The following is a 23,181-nucleotide window of genomic DNA, read 5'->3' as shown; positions in this document are numbered from 1 at the left end:
TGTAACTCTAGTGACGGGTTATATATAATGCCCTCTGCTGGCCTCCAAGGGGCACTGCATGCACATGATACACATACACGCAGGCAAAAACACCCATATACACAGGACGAATTCATGAAGAAAGGACAGACAGACATGCCAAGGGCTATGCTGATCAATTTGCTTTTTAGTTAGGTAAATAAAGAAAGGACAGCTGCTTTTCTTGTCTACACACCTTGTTTGTAAGTGGTATAAAATTTGCCCAAGATTCTGATTGGCACCACCTCCCTGTGTTGAACCGGGGCCACAGGCAAGTGCTCTATCAGTGAGCTGCGTCCTAGCTTGGATGTGCCTTTCTTAATAAGTGTGGATTAGCGGGGACAGGTGGAAGACAGCCAAGGAATATGGATACAGTCTTTCTAGAGGACAACATGGCAACTCCTAACAACATCCAAGTTGTACCTTTCTCAACCCCAGGAGTCACTGCTGCCCAAGTGCCTGTGACCTCAGCAGGGGAGGCAAAAGCAAGAGCTCAAGCCCCAGACTGGGAGTATCTAAGCCAAACCCTGGCTCAAAAACAAAACAAAAACCAAAGCCAGGAAGAGAACAAAGATGCAGACATTAATAACAGTAGCTGCTCCCCGGCAGTGTGAAATTTACTTCCGATGGTCTTTGGAGATTTAGTTCTCCAGTTTTTGGTTTTGTTTTGTTTTGTTTTTAGACAGGGTGTCACTATGTAAGCCATGATAGCCTACAGCTCAGGGTGCTCCTGCCTCAGCGGCCGCTTACAGCGATCACATGTAGCTGTAAAAAAAAAAAAAAAAAAAAATAGTGCAGAGAGATCCCTGGTGACAACTGGGCAGAACCAGTGTGGAGCTCATGCTTGTTTGCGTTGTCATGGAGACCCTGGGGATGCCTTGGGTAGCGCTACAAGCCGGTAACCACTGAACTTCACGGCAACCCCAACTGCATCTCGCAGCCAGGCTAGTCACACCATCGCAGATAAGATGTAGAACATTCTATCACACTACATTTCCTGTTTTCTTTTTATTGTCCCGCCCACTTCCTCCTCCCATCCTGTCCTTCACTGCTGGCTGTGAATCGTTTTCTTTCTTTCTTTCTTTTTTTTTTTTAAGATTTTTAAAATACTTATTTTTATTTTACTTTTATGATTGTTTGCCTGCATGTGTGTCTGTATTCCTGCTGAGGTCAGATGAAAGCATCAGGTATGTTGGAACTCTTAGACGATTGTCAGCCACCGTGTGGGTGCTAGGAATCAAATCTGGTCCTCTGTAAGAGCAACAGGTGTTCTTAACTGCTGAGCACTTAAAATTAAAAAAAAATAATGTAATTATGTGGGGGAAAGGCCTTTGCACATGAGTGTGGGTGCCTTAGGTGGCCAGGCAAGGACACTGGATCCACAGGAACTGGACTCACAGTCCTTGTAGTTGTTGATAAATCCCGGCAAGTGCTTCTAAGCTGACCGTCTCTCCTGTCTGTTTTCTATTTCTTTTCTTTTTCTGTTTTTGTTTGTTTGTTTGTTTGTGTTTGTTTTTGTTTTGAGACAGGGTTTCTCTGTGCAGTCAGTCCTAGCTGTCCTGAAACTTGTTTTGTAGATCAGGCTGGCCTCAAACTCACAGAGATCCACCTGCATCTGCCTCCCAAGTGCTGGGATTAAAGGTGTGCGCCACCACCGCCCAGCTTATTTTTTATTTCTATAATGCTATCCTCCTTCCCTCCTTCTCCACTCCTCCCTTTCTCTCTCTCTCTCTCTCTCTCTCTCTTTCTTTCTTTATTCTTTCCTTTCTTCTTCCTTCCTTCCTTCCTTCTTTCTTTTATGGTTTTCAACACAAGGTTTCTCTGTGTAGCCTTGGCTGTCCTGGAACTTGTTTAGACCAGGCTGGCTTTGAACTCACAGAGATCTGCCTGCCTCTGCCTCCCGAGTGCTGGGATTAAAGGTGTTCATTTCTTTCTTTTCTTTTTCTTTTTTACTTTTTCAGATAAGGTCTCATAGCTCATGCAGTCTAGGATGGCCTTGAACTCAGTATGAGGCTAAGACTGGTCTTGAACATTCTTCTCCTGTCTCTACTCCTTAGTGCTGTGATTACAAATGTCCACCACCATGCCCAGTTTAGAATTTTATCATTTTAAGAATCTTATTTATGCTGGAAATTGTGACACTCACTTGTAATCCCAGAAGCATGAGGATTTGCCATGAGTTTAAGGGCAACCTGGGCTATAGTGAGACGTTTTGTTTGTTTGTTTATTTTTAAGATTTATTTATTTATTATGTATACAGTGTTCTGCCTAAATGTATGCTTGCAGGCCAGAAGAGGGCACCAGATCTTATTTTAGACCTTATTATAGATGGTCGTGAGGCACCATGTGGGTGCTGGGAATTGAACTTAGGACCTCTGGAAGAGCAGCCAATGCTCTTAACCTCTGAGCCATCTCTCCAGCCCCCATAGTGAGACTTTGTGTAGAGGAGAAGTTGGAGGGTTGGAAATAGGAAGAGGAGGAGACAAAGGAGAAGGGGGAATAATGACATTTGTTCTTGCTCATGGTTTCCATGGTTTCAGTCTTTGAAACATGGAAACTGGCCTCCAGTGAAGAACCCTGACCTCACCACAACATGGTGGAGAAGTTTGAAGGGAAATGTCCTTATGCAGAAGGGACATCTGTAGGAACAAAGAAGCAGGACAGAGGAAAGAGGCCGGGCACAGCCTCCTCTCCTAGGAGCCAGCCCAACTCATCTTGCTCCTGAGACAGTGACTGTCTGTCCCTGAGAGCCTTCTGATGTCAGTGGTTTTAGAAGGGCTTCACGCCCCTGCCCCTTTCCACTGTCTCCGCTCCACAGATGAAACATCGGTGGAGGACAGCTCTGGTATTATGGCCATTTCCCAGAAGAGTGAGATGACTCTGGGGTCGTTGGGAGACTTGCACAAGGCTCGTCAGCCAGGAGAGGGCTGGAGACTCAAACCGGGCTCTTTCTTTCAAGACTGAAACACTGTGCTCTGTTTCCACCCCAAATATACACCATGACCAAGTGGAACCGTTCCAGATTGTTCCACACTGCCCAGCTCTCTACGTCTCTTCTGTCTTCTGGTCTGACTGACGGAGGACCAGGTGTTCCCCCACAAGGAGCCCCTAGCACTTGACTTCCAGGGGTTCTCTTTGCATCATCACAGAACTCAACACGGTGTAAGCACCCATCAACAAGAGATTAAAAGCTCATATATGTATTGGCACGTAAGATGTCCCATAGACACATCTGGTGAAAAGTACAGGCTGAGACTGCACTGCTCGGAATGCCGCTGGTGGCTCACAGCCCTGTGTTGGACAGGCCCTTGGGAGGGGCCGTGCTCTGGTCCAGGCAGTCACTCAGGATGCCAGTCTCCTGCTCCCTGCATCAGTCACATCATAGAAGCAGAAAGAAAAGAGAAGTAGATTAGACAGTGGGCCAGGCAAGGAATGTGTGTAATTTACCCACATTCTGTTGTTATCCAGGATTTGAACACTTGGCTACACCCAAGCACCAGGAGAAGCAAGAAGTGCAGTCAGCCCACAGAATGGATCTGATGAGCATTTAACGAACCTCTGTTGAAAACTGGTATGGACCACTGACACAATTCATATAAAATGCCAGAAGTATGTACTTGGATTTTTAATAGGGAAAAATCTGGAAGGATGCTCAAGTGGGAGTTTTTTACTTTTTGATTCATATACCTGTATGGTTTTATGTCTTGATGAATGATGAACACATATTTTCCATGAGAATTAGCAACTTAAAGATCAAGCCAGGCAGTGGTGGTGCACACCTTTGATCCTCGGGAGGCAGAGGTGGACAGATCTCTGAGTTCGAGGTCGACCTGGGCTACAGAATGAGTTCCAGGACAGCCAGGGCTACACGGAGAAACCCTCTCTCTCTCTCTCTCTCTCTCTCTCTCTCTCTCTCTCTCTCTCTCTCTCTCTCACACACACACACACACACACACACACACACACACACACACACACAAATCTGTAGCTCAATGTGGTGGCATACACCTGTAGTCCCAATGAGTGAGGCAGGAGGATTGCTTAATTTGAGGGGTTTGAGGCCAGCATAGGCAATGGGCAACACTGGAGGTGGAGAGACGGGAGGAAGAAAGAAAAGGAAGAGAGAGGAGGTCGGGGAGACCAGCAAGTGTTAGTTTAGAATTCGAGATCCTCGCTAGGGGGCAGAAGAGTCAAGTTCTCAGTGTGACTTGTGGCCACTACACTACAGTTTGTTAACTGCTTACCCGGTTCCCTCTGCTCCTCGGTCACCTGTGCTATACTGACTCATTTGAGGACGTCACAGTCCCCAGGAAGTCACGCTAGCAGGCTTCAGTTGTGGCACCAACATTTTATCCAATCTCTTTATAATTGTTTAAAAAGGACCTCTGGGTTTGATGCCCAGCACTGCATAAACACATGAACAAACTAAACAGATAAATAATACAAATAAACTCTTGTTTCTCTAAAAAGTACTCAGTCTCAGATATTTTTGCTACAGTGACACAAAACAGACTTCCACAGTCATTTGAGCCTCTGTGTGGGTTGCTGCTTTATTTCTTTTCTTCTTCTTTGTTTGTTTGTTTATTTAGTTTTTTGAAACAGGGTTTCTCTGTGTAGCCTCGGCTATCCTGGAAAACTCTCTGTAGACCAGGCTAGCTTTGAACAGAGATTCACCTGCCTCTGCCTCCCAAGTGCTGGGACTAAAGGGATGCGCCACCACCTCCAGGCTGTTTTCTATTTCCACAATAACAATATCTAGTGTTCCAAGACACGGAATGCTCCTCTCCACTTTATTTGTGTATTTTTATATTTCTTTTTTAATAATTTATTTATTTATTTTTTACTTTATGTGCATTGGTGTTTTGCCTGCATTTACGTCTTTGTGAGGGTGTCAGGTCCCCTGGAACTGGAGTTACAGACAGTTGTGAGATACCATGTGGGTGCTGGGAATTGGACCAGGGTCCTCTGGAAGAGCAGTCAATGCTCTTAACCACTGAGCCATTTCTCCAGCCCTGTACTTTTATATTTCAAATTTCCTTCAGAAGCATTTTTGTAATGATACTTTTATTTCTTCCTTTGCTTTTCATTTTGAACAGGGTCTCCTGTAGTCTAGGATGACCTTGAACTCAGTATATAGTTGAGATTGGTCTCGAACTCCTGAACCTCCTGTCTCCTATTCTCAAGTGCTGAGACCACTGATGTGCTCCAACATACCTGGCTCAACTTTTTGTGCTTTTTAGTAAACAAGTTTTTTTTTGCCTCTTTGGTTAATCTCATTCTCAAGTATTTACTTATTTATTTATTTATTCATTTATTTGTTTGTTATTTTGAGATGGAGTCTTGCTATATAACCCAGGCTGGCCTTGTACTTATGATCCTCTTTCCTCAGCCTCAACAATACTCGGATTGCAGGTATGCCCAACACATCTTTCTGTGTGTGCACGTTATGAATCGTGTACATACATGTGTCCATTTGGGTCAGGTGCACATGCCCTTATGTGCAGGTGTGGAGGCTAGAGGTCTGTGTTGTGCCTTCCCCTATCTCTCTCCTCCTTCTGAGATGGGGCCTCTCATTGAAACTGGATCTCACTTACTGGCTAGACCGATTGGCCAGTGAACCCCTGGGATCCTCTTCTCCACCCCAGAACTAGGGTTACAGGCACGCACCTCTGTGCCCAGCTTTTGTGTGGGTGCTGGGGATTTGAACTCAGGTCCTCAAGATTGCACGACAAGCGCTTTATCTACTGAGCCATCTCCCCAACCCTCACATCTGAGTTTTTAAAAATTTACAACAGTAACTTTAAAAAATATTATTTATTTATTGAGTGTATGCATTTGTGTGTGCATTAGAGGGTGCCAGATACTCTGGAGCTCGTGTTATGGACAGTTGTGAGCCCCAAACATGGGCACTAGGAACTGATAGCAAGAACCTCTGTAGAGTTGATATGGGTATTATGGGATTGCTAAGAGGACAAGTAACAGGTCTGGACAGCCAGTGTCCAGCTTTGACTTTGCCAGTGCGTAGAGTGGTGGCCTGAGCCCAGAGCACGTATATTGGTCATCTGCATTTTGATCTGTGTCCTGAGTCTTTCTTTCTTCCTTCCTTCCTTTCTTTCTTCCTTCCTCCTTTTTTCTTTTTTCTCCCCCCCCCCTTCTTTTTTTGACAGGCTCTTATTGTGTAGCCCTGGCTAGCCTGGAACTCACCATGTAGACCAGGCTAGCCTTGAACTCATAGAGACCCACCTGCCTCTGCCCACTGTGTGCTGGGATTAAAGATGTGCACCGCCTGTTCCTGTCTGCGTTTCTGACAGTTAAAGCCAGCATCTGGGTAATAACCAGGAGGGAGCTGGCACTGGGGGGTCTCGGGGGGAGGATTCTGAGAACAAACAACAGTGAAACTGAGACTCAAAGGATGACGGAGAGCCAGTGGAAAGGAGGGGCAAGAACATTCTAGGCAGCACACAAGTAGCATATGAGAACAAGCTAAGGCAAGGAAGATCAAGGCTTCGGCAATCAACTAGCTGTGTCTTAACCCTGTGTGTGTTCTGCCATGGCTATGGACACCTTGGACCCTTAGGAAGCAAGTTCTATGAGCCTGGTTGGCATCAATACTTTACTCTTCCCAAATTCCTCGCCATCTGATCTGTAGTAATTTATCATCTGGATTTTATTTTGTTCTCAGGAACCTTTGACTGTGCCTATATTCATTCAGTTTCATTTTCTACTTTGCTTTAGAATTGGGGCCTTGAAATACTGGCCTTCTCAGCTCAGAAGCCTAGAAGATTAAGCACTTTGGGAGGGCTGGGGAGGTGGGCCCTGAGCTATGTACCAACTTCGCCTGCTGATGTAGCTTCCACCGGAGCTGAGGAGAGCCATTCAGGCCCTAGGCAGCCATTTGTCAACCCGAAAAGGGAAATGAATTAGGCAATCTTTGGCTTTGCCTTTGACCCCTAGAGAGCTTGGACTCTGGAAACTTGGCTGCCGACAGTGGGCAACTCTTAGCCACAGAGTCAGTGACCCGTTAGAGCATGGGGAGATGAAAATAGAAATCCTTGGTGGGATCAGTCACCTCCTCCATCTCCCTGAGTACCCCTCAAAGTTTGTCCCTACCACTAGCTGGTATATCTAGAGGAATAGGTGGTCTGGTTAGTTTTTAATAATTTTTAATTACATAGTGTGTGTGTGTGTGTGTGTGTGTGTAGGTCAGAGGACAATTTGCAGAAATTGGTTTTCTTTCCACCATGTGGGTCTGACTGGATTCAGGTGGCCAGGCTTGGCAGCGGGCGCCTTTACTCGCTGAGCTGGGTCGTCCTTCGCTTAGCGTTCGCGCGCTCGCGCTCTCGCTCTCTCTCTCTCTCTCTCTCTCTCTCTCTCTCTCTCTCTCTCTCTCTCTCTCTCTCTCTGATATGCTGATGTGAATCCCATCTTAGCTAAAACAGTGCAAGTTTCCCTGTATCTGAACACTCTTTTGAGTTGTTAAAATGCATTGCTCACTAATACTTAATGATTAGACTCTCCAACCCAGTTGTGGGCTCATTTGGAGGGAAGAATCCATTGTGTTTATCTTGGTAGGATATGACAAAGTTTGTAGCTCTAGAAGGTTCTTTGAATCCCCAAAGAAGAACTGTAAATGAGCTCATTAGCATGCTAGAAAAGACTGCTCTCTAAGCTGTGTGTTCCCCTGGAAGGGTTGCTTGCACAAAGCAAATCAGGCGTGCTGTGTCCGTCCGGGTTTGGGCCTAGCCTTGGCTTAGAGGATCAGGGCCCACACCTGGCCAAAAGGTTCTGCCTTTCAGGGGCCTTTGAGTCTCACTGTGTGTGTGTGTGTGTGTGTGTGTGTGTGTGTGTGTGTGTGTGTGTGTCCGTGTCCTCTGAGTCTCACAGTGTGTATGTGTGTGTGTGTGTGTCCCAAGCCTTGGCTTGGACTGTGGGTGAGTGGAGGCCTAGGATCAAGGATATGGGTTGAACGGGGTGGGGTGGCAGAGAAGGGAGGGGGATGCCATTCCCTGGAGGAGCCTGGGCAGGTGGGAGGGGTTTCAGAGTCACCCCCAGGCCTTGGTGTGCAGGCTCCTTGTGTCTTCAGTGAGGAAGTTGTTACAGAGTCTAGGTTAAGGTCGATTGTAGGCCCTAATGTGGAGCCTTGGGCCTGCAAAGGATGCTGAACTTGGGTGATGGACGTGGGGAGTCAGTCCATGACTCGAGATGGAAAAGTCTGGGTTAGCAGAGGGTTCCGCATCTGCGAGGAGAGAGCGTGCAGGAGTCCTGAGTTGGGGGTGCCCGTCGTCAATAGGTTTGATCTCTGTGAGGAGAGGGGTGGGGTCCACGCTGGGCTGTGGTGGGGGACTCCGGGCCGGCAGGGGGCGCGGCGTCCCTCGCCAGGCTCAGCTCGGCTCCGGGCCAGCAGGGGGCGCTGTGGGGCGGGCGGCGCGGCGGGCTTCCGGCAGGTGGCGCCGTGGCCGCGGGGCCCAGGCCGGCGGGCGGGCGGGCGGCGGCGCGGCGCTGCGGCCGGCGGCTCGCGGCCCCGGAGCAGCGGCTGCGCGGGAGGTGGGGCGGCGGAGCGGCAGGCCCTGTGCGGGCTGGAGCGCGGTCGGCGAGCGCACGGGCCGCGGCCGCGCGGAGCCCGCCATGCCGGCGCGAGTGTGAGGCGCGGCGAGCCACGGCCCGGGAGAGCGGCGGGCGCGCCGGCCTGTTGCCCCGCAGCGGCCCGGCCGGGGCCGGATGAGCAGCGGCCTCGGCCTCCGGCGCAGCCCGGAAATGTCCGGCAAGATCGAGAAAGCAGGTGAGGCGGACGGGCGGGCGGCGCGCCTCCTGGCCTCGTGCGCTGGACCCCCGACCCGGGCCCCAGCCTGGCAGTGACGCCGCGAGGGCCATCTTTGAACCGGGCCTGTCCGGCGCCGGGGACCCGCGGTGGTAGCGGGATCCTGGGGTGGAGGGGACGACTGAAGGGCCCCGTAGCCTTGTTCCCTGGAACCTCCCACAATGGCTGGAGTCCGGGACCCGAAGGAGGCCCGGCCCCGACCACATGCAGAAGGGCAGGCGCGCTCCAGAGGTGATCGGCAGCCCAGTTATAAAATGTGTCACTCCTAATGAGCCTCGAGTTTAACCACAAGTGTCCACTTCGGTGGCTTCAAAGGAAAGCAGGCTGGGGTGTGTTGGAGCGATGTTTCAGGGCGCAGCCAAATTGTCCTCCGGTATCCTGCCTTGCAAGCAGGGAGCCACTGGGGTTGGGGGAGAAGGTGGATGCGATCTTGATGCAAACCTCATCTCTTTGTGTGTTCCTGGAAATCTTGGGGAGTCTCCTCCCGATTTCCCCGGCTTGCATATTCCGAAGGGAGTTAGACACTCCCGAGAGTCAATTACTGTTGTGCATATGGGGCCCAGAGCTTAATTAGCCGGCAAGCAGGGACTCCTTATAGGGGAGGGCGGATTCTTGGCTGCTAGGTGAGGTAGGCAGTGGTCTAGGGCCCGTGTTGGGGGTTGTCACAGTGGGGATACCCAGTTAGCCTGGCAACTCCGTAAAGAAGGCGGACGTGTAAGTAGCTGAAAAGGTGTTCGGGAGCACTGATTTTTAGAAGTTGCGATTTCTCAGGTGGACTTGGGGATACTTGGCTGGGATGCGTGTTAGCAGTGGAGCAGCCAGCAATAAATGTAACTTTTGCAGCCCTGGGTTTACATAGGAACAACGTTTTGGTACTCTCTATTGAGCATCTGCTGTGTGTCTTCGCGCTGTGTTTGTTCCTTTGGTTGTATTGTTTATTACAAATACTTGAAGATTGCCTGCAAGAACGGGGTGTCTGCTTTGAGGACCTAGAGAGGGTCAGTGAAGTTTTGTGGCACCCCCTCCGCCCCCCAGCAAGGGGCAGTAGGCTGGGTGTTGACACCTGCGCTCTGACTAGAAGCTGGGCACCAGTCTCATAGCTGGGCTGTGTTGTTTTCAGGTGCTGCTTCTAGGGTGTTTCTCTCCCTGCCCTCTAGCCCCAGGGCCTTGTCTAGTGACTATGAGTCGCTTTCCTGCATACGTGCTGCTCCGGAAATATCTCTGGTCCATCTGTGCAGCATTGCTTGGGAACTCCTTGTAGTGTCTCATCCGAATGGCACTGTTGGGAAACTTGGATAATTTATTTAAAAATAGCATCAACGGGCTGGGGAGATGGCTCAGCAGCTAAGAGCACTTGGTGCTCTTGAGCACCCAGGTTCAGTTTCCTGCACCCACGTGGCAGCTCATAACCATCTGTAGCTCCAGCTTCAGGGGGCCTGGTCCTCTCCTCTTACCTCCGTGGACATCAGGCACACGTGCAGTGCACACACATACAGGCAGGCAAAACATTCATGTGTGTAAAATAAATATATCCAAACTATATTTTAAATAGCATTAACTGAATTTTCCTTATCATACAAACTGTCACCTCATAGGCTCCTTTCACAGTTCAGATTAACATAGCCTTCCAAGTAGTCGCCACCCCAGTCCCTTTCAGCAGAGGTCATGCTGGGGCCTTCTCTGGGCATTGCCTTCTGCTAGGGGCTGTGGCAGTGCCCACTTCAGAGGAACTTGTCTGGGGAGCTGGTAGTAGTACCTAGGCTGCCAAGCCCCGTGAATATTCTGAACAGGCCCCGGTTTGTGGGAGGTCCTGGACAGCACTGTTCACTAGACTGGGAAAGGAGGGTTAGGCTGGCGCTCTCTCTCTCTCTCTCTCTCTCTCTGGTTTTTCCAGACAGGATTTCTTTCTCTGTGTAGCCCTGATCATCCTGGAACTTGCTCTGTAGACCAAGCTGGCCTCGAACTTAGAGATCTGTATGCCTCTGCCTCCCAAATGCTGTAATTAAAGGCGCGCGCCACCACCTCCCACTTTAGGTTCTTTTAATGGAGGGAGAGATGGCCGGAAGAGGGCTGTGGAGAGGATGGAGGGAGATGCAGGAAGAGGGCTGTGGAGAGGATGGAGGGAGATGCATTTGGGGAGAAGCAGCCGGGGTGAGAGAGTGTTGTGGTTGCCCATAGCTGGCACTCCTCTGGATGCTGGGATTCCAAATGGGATGACAGCAAGTGAGCCCTCTTGCAAAGTTCTGCTGTGGTCCAGGAAGATTGGGGTACACCTGCAATGAGAGATCACCCTTTTGGAGTTTCTGTGGCTCGTTTAGGTGAACTTGATGTGCAGTCCTCCAGATTTCCTGTCTGGCTTCTGGTGGACTTTGCTAAGTGGACCTCTCTTAAGCCAGAGAGACGGTGTGACTGGAAGGAGAGACCTTTATTCAGCCAGGTCCAGTCTCCAGTAATTATGAAACCCACGCCCAGTAAACAATTGTTGCTGTTTTCTGTGCTTCAAAGCAACAGAAGTGTTTTTGAACTATGCTTGTGGTCTCATCTCTCTGGAAACAGTACTGCTGTTTTTGCTTCTCAGGGTTTGTGTGTAGGGTTTAGGGGGTTTTGAGTGAGCAGAAATCTTACACCCCTAGCCTGGTCTTTCTGGTCCGTTTGCCCTCCCTGTTTGCAGCCAGCAGGCTTTCATTTTCCTCTGGGGCAGAGCTTCTGGATCTGTCAACTCAGTCATCCAGCAGCCCCTGCCTGCAGCAGTCCTCAGAGGTCACACCATTTCATGGGGCAGAGGAAGGCAGCCTTACTGTTCCTCTGCTCCAAGTGCCCGGGGGGGTGAGGACAGTCTGAGCTGAGGGGAATCTTACTGGTCTGTCGGTCAGGAGGGTCAAGAGGAAGACTGGGGTAAAGGGTGCCACCTCCTGGGTATACTGTGATGAGGTGCCACCTCCTGGGTGTACTGTGATGAGGTGCCACCTCCTGGGTGTACTGTGATGAGGTGCCACCTCCTGGGTGTACTGTGATGAGGTGCCACCTCCTGGGTGTACTGTGATGAGGTGCCACCTCCTGGGTGTACTGTGATGAGGTGCCACCTCCTGGGTGTACTGTGATGAGGTGCCACCTCCTGGGTGTACTGTGATGAGGTGCCGAGGGCAGTTCTTCTCTAGGAAACCACTGGGAGATGTGTATAGCTGCTTTGAGTTTGTGAGGTGGGGTTGGGGGTGAGGGGCAGAGGCACTTTGGGGCACATATTAATATGCTTCTAGTTGTGCAAGTGGGCATGGTGGTTCTGCTTGCCCACATCCCTTCCTGCAAAGACACAAGTGAGTTGATGCCCTCAGATTTCTGGAGCTTAATGCCAGACTGGCAGTAGTCAGCTGGCTTTAGCCCACTGGTCCATGTGTATTCCCAAGGAAGGAAAAGAGCTGTTGGTCAATGCTTAAAAACCAGGAAATTGCTCAGAAATCTCAGGTTCCTGGTTCTCCTAAAGAACGAGACTCTCCGGTAACTCTGAGCCTTTCTCATATTTATACCCATGTGTGGGAGCTAGGTGGTAGCTGTCTCCCCGGTGTCTCTGCCCCTTCCCCTGCCACATCACTGAGTCCCCTTGCCCACTTAGACTGTTGACATTTTCATTCCTGACTCGCAGAGATGATTCACGTCTGTTTGCTTGTGATCTGGACTTTGGCTCTTGCCCCATTCCTCCATTGATTGGTTCCTCCATTCCTTCATCCAGCACGATGGAGCACCTGCTCTGCCAGGTGCTGTGTGTAGCTCTGCGGATTGGTACCCACCGTGAGGATGGCACCGGTCTGTGGCCTGTGTGTGAGCCTGGGAGTCCACAGAAGTGGACTAGGGTGTTAGTGGTGACTGTAAACTCCTGCTACAACAAATGGAGATTTCAAGGACCTTGCTGATTGAAACTGGGTGGTGAAGCTGGGTGGTGGGAAGTGACCTGCCAGGTCTCTGTGGTAGAGGAGGGAAGTCCTGCGGCTCTGGTCAGCCTCCTCCTGCCTGCTCCACTCTGCTCTGCTCCGTTCCTTCAGAGTTCCCGACCACCGAGTTCCTGGGCCCTGGGTCCTGGGAACAGAAAGGGTCCTGTGGTGTTCTAATCTCTTTCCTCTTCTGTGACCCAGCTAGACTGAGTGTGCCTATAAACTTCATTAACTAAACTGTCTGGCCAGTGTTGGCACCTGGGGCTGCAGTGAAGTTTGTCGGAACTGGTGGGAGGCCACAAGCTCCCTCAACACACCCACTGACAGAATAAACGTGGGTCTCAAAGTCCATGCGCTGTGCTTTTTCAATGTTTACAGGTACTCTTGTTACAAATGGAAAGAGATTTACGGTGGAACTTGTTATTATGTGTCTTCTCAGATCAGATACTGAAGACAGGCCTGTGCACTTTCTGTGGCCTGAGGGCCCTTAAATGGGCAGTCATTGGGTACCCCTTCTTAACCACTCAGCTTATACTTCCCTTTCCCCCAAGTTAGGAATCTTTGTGGTTAGAGTGTTCTCAGTTAATGACACAAATGTTGAAGCTCCGCGTTCCTTCAGTGACCTGCAGATTCAACACTTTCTGTGTGCCTCATTGGCAGCCACCCTGTGATGTGGGATAGTGTCTGGGAGTCCTGTGGAACATGGACTTCCAAGAGAGTAGGCCAGCGGTAATAGCGAATCAGACTGTCTGTGTACACCCCCTTTCACTTCAGCTTTGTCACAGCCGGAGGGCGAGGGTAGACTACCCCCGTGTTGCACCTGTGGGTAGCAGAGGCCTGGGGGATTTTGGTTACTGCCCAAGATCACAGTCTTAGGGAAGTGAAATGGGGAACTGACCCCCTTTCTGTCTGTACAGAGGCACTGTACAATTCTGGAGCTGTGAGAGACACGGCAGTGTCTGCCCCAATTTTACTTTATGTTTCTACATTTCTCTTCTGATCTTAGGGGAAGAAAATGCCCCAGACTACCAAGTTAGTTAATGCAGACCCAACTTGGCCTTGAGGCTGCGCCTGATTTTTGTATACTAACACCATTCACGGCACTCTAGGGAGATGAGAGAGAACGTGTTTTTAAAGCAGCCACAGCAAACCCTAGTGTTTCCTGATCTCCCGTGCAGCTGTTGGCAGGGGTGGTTTGAATGGGATTCCTTGTAGCCAGGAGACGATAGGCTTGGAAAGATGACTCACGTATGAGCTTGCAGAAAACCATTTCCCAAATTAGCTCAGATTGCAGCTTGCTCTTAGTGCAGGCTGGGTCTTACCTCAGTCCAGCCTGTGTGTTGCTTGTTGCCATAGTAAGATGACACAGTGGAAAGAGGAGAGGCCTGGCCGCAGTGCCTGCCACACCCACGTGACCTCCACCCCCTGCCTTGCTGCTGGGACAGGTGTTCCACTGACAGTCACCCACCACACCCCAAAGGCTGGGTTATGAGTAAATAAACACAGCCTACAGCCCGTGAGTTAGAAGAGATCTGTTGTCATTTGCTTGAGATCATCTGAGACCTTATGTGTCCTCAGGTGATTCTTTCCTTGTGGGGCTCTCACTTTCGCCATCAGCGCCTGGAAGGATTGCTTGCTGTCTGAGACAGTCGGTTCCCTTTATCCCTAAGAGAACAATTGCGGGTGGCTGGGAACGGAACTCAGTGGCAGAGTGTCTGTCTAGCCTTCACAAGATTTCACAAGCCAGCACTGGAAAACAAAATCAAACCTGAAATAACAGGTAGTGGGGAAGCTACTTGGAGTTCAACTCCTCTTGCTCTGTTGTGGCCCTCTAGGCTCCTCTGAGGTCCCTCTGTTAACAACAACCCACTTCCTGGATGGTCTCTCAGCTTCCTCCACCAAAGCTGACCCCCTCATGGTGCCTAGTGCTTTCTCTTCCCTAGCAGTTAGTAAATTCTGGGGAAAGGCATCACATGAACACTTGAATGCAGCACTGGTACTGTTTAACTCATCCAGAATCTGGAGCCCAGTTTCCTGTCTGCAAGTTAACAATAAACAGATAAAGCCTTAAACAGATCCTCAGCTCCTGGGAGGGGTGTGCCTGTCCACCACTTCGTGGCTGCTAGCCAGCTTAGCACACAGTAGGTACGCAGTCCATACTTGCTCAAAGAATGAGTGACAGCCGGTGTGTGGCTAGGTGATACAATTACTTGCCTAGCATGCACAAGGCCGTCAGTTCATCTCCAGCACTGCTGATCAAAGCGAAAGATAGAAAAGAAAAAAGAATGTGTAAACTTAGTCTATCATCAGAGTGAATTTAGGTTTCTGCTTTAAAGCATTCATTGTCTTTAATCCTTGCTGGGGATCAAACCAGAGCCTTCCACAAGCTAGGCAAGTGCTGTACCACTGACCGCACCCAGCCCTGGCTGACTTTAGACACACTTCTCCTGGCTTTCAATTGCTTGCTACCCAGCTTGTTTCTTGGTGAGGAAGGACGTCTTCTCTGACAAGCGGTATCCAGTGGATGGGGTTCCGTGTTAACTGTACATCGGTCGGTGTTTTTGCATCTAAAAGTTGATGGTAACACTACAACCAGATTCCCAAGCTGCTGGGGAGGCGGAGGCAAGAGGATGGAGAGTTCCTAGGCCAGCCTGGACTGCAGAGTGACACCCTGCCTCAAAGAACCTTAAAAACAAACAAAGACAAAACACCCCACAAATTCTCAAGCCTCCTCTGGTGGTAGGCCTGTATCCCTGGTTGTTGGGAGGCTGAGGAGGAGGGTCTGTTGAGCCTGGGAGACTAGTCTGGGCAATATAACGAGACTTCTTTGCAAAAAAGGAAAGGGAAAAGAAGAGCCTGAGTGTAGCTCAGCACTAGAGTATACGCTTGTATACACAGGGCTCTAGGCTGGGGCTGGAGAGGTGGCTCAGGAGTTAAGAGCGCTGGTGGTTTTTGCAGAGGACCCAGGTTCAGTTTCCAGCACTTGTATGATGGCTCACAACTGGAACGCCAGTTCCAGAGAATCTGACACCCTTCTGGCCTTTTGGGCACAGCATGTTCATGATGTATAGACTGACAGACATATGCAAAATATACCAGTACATAGGTAAAAATAAATAAGTCTTTTAAAAACAAAAATGAAACTCTGGATTCAAGCCCCACATTGCAAGAGGAAGAGCAGATTCTCAGAATGCTAGGCCAGGGGAAGAAAGAGCCCCACTTAGCGCTCCAGAACGCCGCTTGCCAGCATGCACTCCACGCTCCCATTCTCGTCACTGCTTGCTCTGCACAGGAGCAGAGAGCTCTTGGGTAGTGCTCACCCTTCATAGAGCAGTCACTGTGCTGCCATGTACTCCCGCAACGGGGCTGCCAACCCTGCACAGGCTGGTACCCATAGCAGTCCCCTTGTAGGTGCCCTGCTCCATGCTTGTTAAGCTTTTCAGTTGCCCTTGGAGCATGCTTTAGGAGCCTTTCCCGGCTCTGCTCATGGGTGGCTGGAGGTACCTGCTGTCCTGAAGGGCCAGGGAGGGTGGGCTCTGTCCCCTTTTGTTTCTGTCATGGGGCCTGGGTGCCTCGTGTCAGCTGAGATGCAGTGGGAGGCTGGCCTGGGTGGCCTAGAGATCCTAGGTCTGTTGTGGGAATTCCTCTTTCTGCCTCTTTCCTTTTTGCCTGGTACATGATCCAGAGTCCTTCGTGCTGTCTACTAAATACACCCCTGCCCCTGTAGCTAGCCCAGGGCACCAAGTGGCCCTGAAGGACTCTGCTTTCCCCTGCCTGCCGGAACCACAGTCATTTCACTACAAATTAAGTTGTGTGTCAGAACTCCACCCTGCTTTGAAAGCTGCTGGCCAAGAACAAGAGCCTGTTTCAGTAGTTTACTTTATAGATTAAAAAATTGTGTGTGTGTGTGTGTGTGTGTACCCGAACACATGTATATACACCATATGCATAAATGAGCCCATGGAGGTCAGAAGAGGGCATCAGATCTCCTGGAACTGGTTGTGAGCCACCATGTGGTTGCTGGGAACTGAAACCAAGTTCTCTGTAAGAGCAGTAGATGCTCTTAACTAATGAACCATCTCTCCAGCCTCCACTTTATAGCTTTTATATATGTTCGCCATTGGTGTGGCCTGGCAGGTGTGACTCCCAGGCACACAGCAAGATGACTCAACAGCTAAAGGCCCTTGTCTCCAAGTCTGACATCATGAGTTTGATCCCTGGTCTCACATGATGGAAGGAGAAACCTGGCTCCCACAAGTTGTCCTGTGTGTGCCATGATACCCCCCCTAAGCATAAATAAATGTAATAGGGATTAAAAGTCAAGCAGAGCAGGAGGTGATGCAGCAGTGTTCCGGAGGTGGGTGTGAGTGAGAAGGCAGGACAGCTGAAGCCCCATGGACTGACCTGGAGCAAACAAACAAGGCTCCTGGTTGGAAACAATGGTGGTATTTATTTGCTGGTTATGGATAGTCCAATGTGCCTGTCCTCCTTCCAGTGGCTGGCTATGAACAGATAGACGGATGATTGTGTGGGGACCTTGGAATTGGTGTCTCTCAGCCCCTCCTTTCAGTAAGTAAAAATAATAGTAGCAGCTAACAGTCATAAGGCACTCAGCACGTGCTGGTACCAGGCTGTGCCAAAAGCATTCCACACGTGTGACTTAATCCTACAGTGGAGGAAAGGTACTGTACTGTTCTGCAGAGCATGCTAAGCGGTTAGGATGCGCACAGTCATACACGGAGTGGGCAGAAGTAAAAGCCCACAAGCATGCGCACTGCTTAGCCAGGTCTCACTTAGCTCTGTGACATGGCAAGGACTGATTTACATGTTTCCAGGTACTCCTCTGCCTCAGAGGTGGCTGTGGTGGGATTATGGATGAAGTTTGATAGGGAGCTTGAGAAGAAGCTGTCCTGCACAGGGCCCAGAGCCTGGAAGAAGTTGCCTTCACCCCCCACCCTCACCCCAGGCCCACACTCCACCCCTTTCTTCCTTTCCTCCCTCCCTGTTTTGTATTTGAGACAGGGGTTTGCCGACTGCCCTTGAACCCACTGTGTAGCATAGGCCGACCTCAGACTCACAGCAGTCCTCCTGCCTCAAGCTTCAGAGTGCTGGAGTCACTGGTGCTTACTTCTGTGCCCTGTTGAGAGGCCCTTCCTGATGCCATCTCTACAGCTAGTGGTGGGTTGGACACAGTTGCTTTGCTAACGGTTGTTGCCACAGGGACTGTGTAGCCCAGACTGGTCTTGAATTCATTATACAGTGAGACTAACCTCAAACACACCTGCTCCTTCTGCCTTCGCTTCCCAAGTGTTGGGCTTGCTGATGGGGTTCAGGCAAGGCTGACAGCCAGCAAGCCCCAAGGATCCTTCTGCCTCTATTCCCCGAACTCCAAGCACAGGGTCATAGGCTTGTGCCTATGAGCACACTTAGCCTTTGCCATGGGTGCTTGAGATTCAAACTCAGGCCCTCGGCTGCTTGAGCAGCAAATGTCCTTGCCCACTGAGCCACCTCCTCAGCCCTGTGGATGTGCTTGCTCTAACGGTCCCCCAGCTCCCCAAGTGCTTCACAGCCCAAGCTGCTTTGTTGCTTTAAGTTGTGTTGACTCTGAGGTGTTGGGGCTGCCCAGCATTGTTCTAGGTGAGGGAGGTGGTGGCTGGTGTTCACTTTCTCTTACGTGCCAGACACCGCGCTAGGAGCTGGACCTTCAGATAGGTGCTTGATCGACTTCTCTTCTTACTGGGGGAGTAGGCAGGTGTCGGGACTATTTGACAGCTGCGGAAAGGGAGGCAGTGTCAGGGGACACTGCAGGGAACCTGGTTTTCCCTTCCCTCCCCCTGTGTCTGGAACCGGGTTCAGTGCTGCTCTGCTGAGTCACAGGGGTATCTCAGAGGCACCACTATTACCATTGCTTGGAATCAATGAGGCTTGGGACTTCCCAGGGGCTTTCCTGCATCTCTGTAGGACAGACACTGGCTGCAAATCTGCCTACAGACTTGCAAAGCAGCCTCTGGCTCCTCAGTTCAGAAGTGGTTTCCAGAAGGCAGCTTGGGAGTGGAGTGGTAAGTGGCCCTGGTGGCTGTCACTGAGTGCCTAGCAGGCTGGAGTCAGCCAGCCAGTGCCTGCATTGACGCTGACAGGCAGGGTGAGCCTGAGCCTTCCCTACGTTCCACTGTGGTAGAGGCAGGGTGAGCCTGAGCAGGGCCTGCAAGAAGATCCTCCTGTGACCCCGGAACTGCACCAGGGCACTGGCTCCGTGTCCTGCGAGCTGTTGACTGTCCTCACCTGTAAAGTGACAGGCCAAGCAGGTACAAAGGAGCAGCTGAGTATGGGCCTTGGGCCAGAGCCAGGTTTTCTTTTCCAGCTCTTCCATGCGGTAGCTCTGGGATCTTCCTCATTGCAGTAGTCTGCCTCATGCTGCGATGGAAGAGAAGAGTCAGTGAGGTGATCCATACCTCAGGGTTCTAGCTGAGTCTTAACACTTGAGAAGTGCTGAGTGGATATTAGCCTTGTTCTTAATTAAGGGCCCTCCTGCCCTAAAGTAACATTTCTTTAAAAATATTGATAGACTAAATAAAATTTCACATTTCAGTCCTCAGAGGAAAGGGCAATCTCTGGTTATTGAGGTGTTTTGGGGTGGAACCCTGGACCTCACGTAAGCTGAGCACTCTACCACTGAGCCTCCCCTGGCCCCTCTTCTCCCAAGGTTACTGTGGTTAGGGATGATTAGAATTAGGCAGCAGGCTTGTGAGGAGATACCTCTACAAAGAAGAGCTGGGTCTCACCTAGTCACGCAGGCTGGTCATGCTGCTGTGGGGTGAGGACAGTCTGGACTGTGCTACTCTAGTCTAGAAGGAATGAGGGCTCAAACCCCAGCAGGTGTGTTTTCACTGCCAAGAACACTTCAGTACCCCGACCTGGGGCCTGGGGTCGACCTGGGGGACCTGGGGCTGACCCTCGGGCTTTTGAAACCGTCAAGATCAGCTCTCACAGGGCATTGCTTTTGTTTTGTGATTGTTAAAATCCTGTCTGTCGTTCAGGTCTTTGTGATAGGTAATTTACAAATGACAGAGAGTGCCCTGCCAGGGTGCTCCCTGCCCTGTGTGCTCCTCCCAAGGTCACCTTTCACAGCTGCAGGGACTTAGGAATCCTGTGCCCTGCTCTGCATCTTCCTGAGCCTTCCTGCCATGTGTCAGTGCACCGGTGTGTAGGCCCATGTTGCTGGCACGGAGCACTGTGTGGTCTGCCCTTCACTCTAATCACTGGGTCCTGGAGCTGCAGGACCCTCTGCTTCTTTAGCATCACCACAGTCATCTGTGCCTCTGCCTGGGCTTGTCCAGAGCACCTTACACATACTGGCTCTCTGAGCTCATCACAGAACCAAAGGCCTTGATTGAAAGCATGCTTTTCTGCATGGTCTGGCCTTGTCTCTCTTCATCGCCCTGAACACAAAAGCTCGTCGGAGCTGTTTTTGTGTTTGAGGCATAGGAACTGCCCTGGGAACCTGCTTTGTACTCTCACTCTGGGCTGCAGTGGCCAAAGTTCTCAGGCCCCAGCATCATAGGATGAAGAAGTCACTACAGAGTGTGAGGGTCACTGTCCCCACCAGACTGGGAACAGACCGTGCAAAGAGAGCAGACCTGGTGCTGCAGAGCCCCTGTGTTCTCTGTCCCCTCTGTGAACTGGGGCTGTGGGTCTGCTTAGGGTCTGGTCTGATGGAGCACATGTGGATGCTCAGTCCCCAGAGGATGGAGCGACTGTGAACACTTCAGAACTTCATGTCTCCAGTGCAGCCAGACTGGGTTCCAGTGGCAGTTCTCATGCACCCTGAGGGTGGTTAGGGCCCGGGAATTCCCTGTAGCCAGGGCTGTGTGAGCTAAGGGAGCCTTCCTCTTCCAAGTGAGAATGCTCTGAACTCACACCGCAAACCTCTGCGTTCAGCACGGGCAGATCTGTTTAACCCTACCATATGCAGAAAGCCCAGCGTCCCACTACCCTGGGAGAACCTCCCTCCCTCAGAGGTCTTTGGGTCACACTCTTCTAACCTCAGTGACTACTGAGCTCCCTGTTATCTGTCTCTATGGAAATGGGACCATCTGACCACTGTGGACATGGATTTCTGTACTCTGCACTCACCAGGTCTTTGTGTTCATCTCCAGCTTGTTCCTTTTTATTGCTGTATAGTATTCCACTGTATTGGCTTGTTTATCTGCTTGAGAATTTGACTTTGGTAAGCCTTTTAGGTGTTTCTGAGGCACAGATAAATGATGACCAATAAAAACAGCTTTTTTTTTTTTTTTTTGGTCTCATGCTGTTTTCTTTGGGCATTTTTCCCAACATAATATTTTTATTATTTGGGAATTTCATATCATGCATCCTGATCACACTCGATTTCCAGCCTTCCCAGGTCCTCCCTAACCTTTATGACCCCCCCAAAAAAAAGGAGAAGAAGAGGAAGAAGAAGAAGAGGAGAAGAAGAAAAGGAGGAGGAGGAGGAGGAGAAACAAGAAGTCCAATTTGTGTTGCCCATATACTCACTGGAACATGGTCAAAGTCCCAGTGGCCAGCCCCTTAAAAAACACTGAGACCTTCTCCACCCCTCCCCTGTCCTGGCTGTTGCTTTTGGGTTGGGGCTTGGAGGGTAGGGCTTGTCACAGAAGCCTTCTATGTCCCTCCCTCTTTCTCAACTGTGAGTCTCAGTCATCGATTCCTCTGCAAAAGTAGCTTCCTTGTCCTTTACAGTCAGAGGAAGCACCAATCACGGACTTCCACATGGTTTTTGGTAGCAGCATGGACCACGACAACAACCTAATTTTTAAAAATGGACAAAAGGTCAAATAGACATTTCCTCCTAGAAACTATGAAAACAGCCAATGAGCTCATGAATATGCACAGAATTATTAATCACTAGGGAAACATAACTCAAAACCCCAGTGAGAACACACTCCACACAAGGATGGCTCCTTTCAGAAACCCTGGGAACAACATCATGGAGAAAGCGAAACCTTGAGTTGGCAGAACATGAAGTGGAAGACCAGACAGCAGGTCCTCAGAAGTAGAATTACCACACAGTATAGACAGCAGGTCCTCGGAAATAGAATTACCACACAGTATAGACACCAGGTCCTCGGAAGTAGAATTACCACACAGTATAGCCAGCCCACTTCTTAAGTACCCAGAAGAATGCTGAAAGCAGAGTTTGAAGAGCGCCCCCCCTTTACAGCAGCATTTATTATTATTATTATTATTGCCAAAAGGTAGAAGCAATTGAGATGACCATTCATGGGTGAATAGATAAAAAGCAGTTTGTCCGAATGCTAGAACATCATTTAGCCTTTAAAAAGGGGCAGTCTGATGTGGTACACGGTGGATAGATATGTCTGAGGGCACTGTGCCAAGTGAAGTTAGCCAGACACAGGAGCAGGCGCCATGTGGCTTCACTTTCATGGGATCTTAACTTGGTAAAAATCATACTGATGAAGCCAGATGGTACAGGGGCTGGATGAGGGCAGAACGGGAGAGTCGAGTTGATGGACAGTTTGTTTTGTAAGGTGAAGAACTTGTGCTGTACGAGGTTTGTGGCTGATGTACATACAGCATGACTCGGGTGCTCACTTAAACATTTTACCACAATGCACCCCTTTGAGCCCAGCACTCGGGAGGTATTTCTTGAGTTCCAGGACAGCCAAGGCAACACAGAGAAACCCTGTCTTGAGAAAAACAAAACATATTTTACCACACTCGTTTTTTTATGGCACTCTACCACAGAGCTCTACCCCCAAACTCATCAGTTTCAAAACATGCTAAGAATATAAAATAGTGTTAACATTTATTTACCTAAGTGTATTTAGTCTTAGACTATATCCTTATACAATAAATTGTACCAAACAGTTTTAAAACAGCAGCCTGTAGTGACTGTATTAGTGGACATGTGATTGCTGCTTGATGGGTTGTATCTGGGCTGGGAGGGGCACTGGGGGAAGAACCTTCTGGGTACAGTGACTACTGTACTGGGTGGGCCTGGCCTTTGAGGAACCTGTGCGATCAGGAAGCCTGTAAGCTAGGGCAGATACTAGACCACTGGGTAGGTATCTTGCTCCCATGTATCTGGGCTTTTCATCTCCGGCAGGCCCCATCCCAGCCCCTACCTCCAGGAACTACGCAGACCCTGATCAAGCTGTACTCTTGTATCTATACTCTGAAGCTGTCAGAGCCAAGAATGGCTGACAAAGTCTTAGGGGTCTGAATGTGCAGCTGGGCTTCACCCTGGGGAGTCGTTGTCTGGCACATAGTGCTGGGTGCTGTTGCAGTTCCTGAAGCCTGGACTTCGCAGGGGCTGTATACTGGGCACTTGCTCCGAGTCCATGGTGCGGGTGGCAGGCACTGTGAACCTCTGGCGGGATTCCAAGCTGTTGGCCACAT

The 23,181-nt window shown here is 50.1% G+C and overlaps 1 protein-coding gene across 5 annotated transcripts in view; it reads left to right on the top strand.

The window, feature by feature from the left end:
* Positions 1 to 8,650: 8,650 nt before the first annotated feature.
* Positions 8,651 to 23,181, top strand: part of Rapgef1 (Rap guanine nucleotide exchange factor 1) — a 122,452-nt gene continuing 107,921 nt past the window's right edge. For 2 of the 5 annotated variants that reach the window (XM_052726335.1, XM_052726333.1), the window contains exon 1: positions 8,652 to 8,797. In XM_052726335.1, the coding sequence (XP_052582295.1) occupies positions 8,737 to 8,797 (61 nt within the window). In that variant the 5' untranslated portion in view covers positions 8,652 to 8,736. Of the gene's footprint in view, positions 8,798 to 23,181 lie in introns of all 5 variants that reach the window. The other 3 variants (XM_052726331.1, XM_052726338.1, XM_052726340.1) reach the window with 3 other exon arrangements.

The sequence above is a fragment of the Peromyscus californicus genome, unplaced genomic scaffold (assembly GCF_007827085.1).
Source record: "Peromyscus californicus insignis strain IS unplaced genomic scaffold, ASM782708v3 Scaffold_7__1_contigs__length_154581171, whole genome shotgun sequence".
Lineage (NCBI taxonomy): Eukaryota > Metazoa > Chordata > Mammalia > Rodentia > Cricetidae > Peromyscus > Peromyscus californicus.
This window is presented reverse-complemented; position numbering and strand designations above follow the sequence as displayed.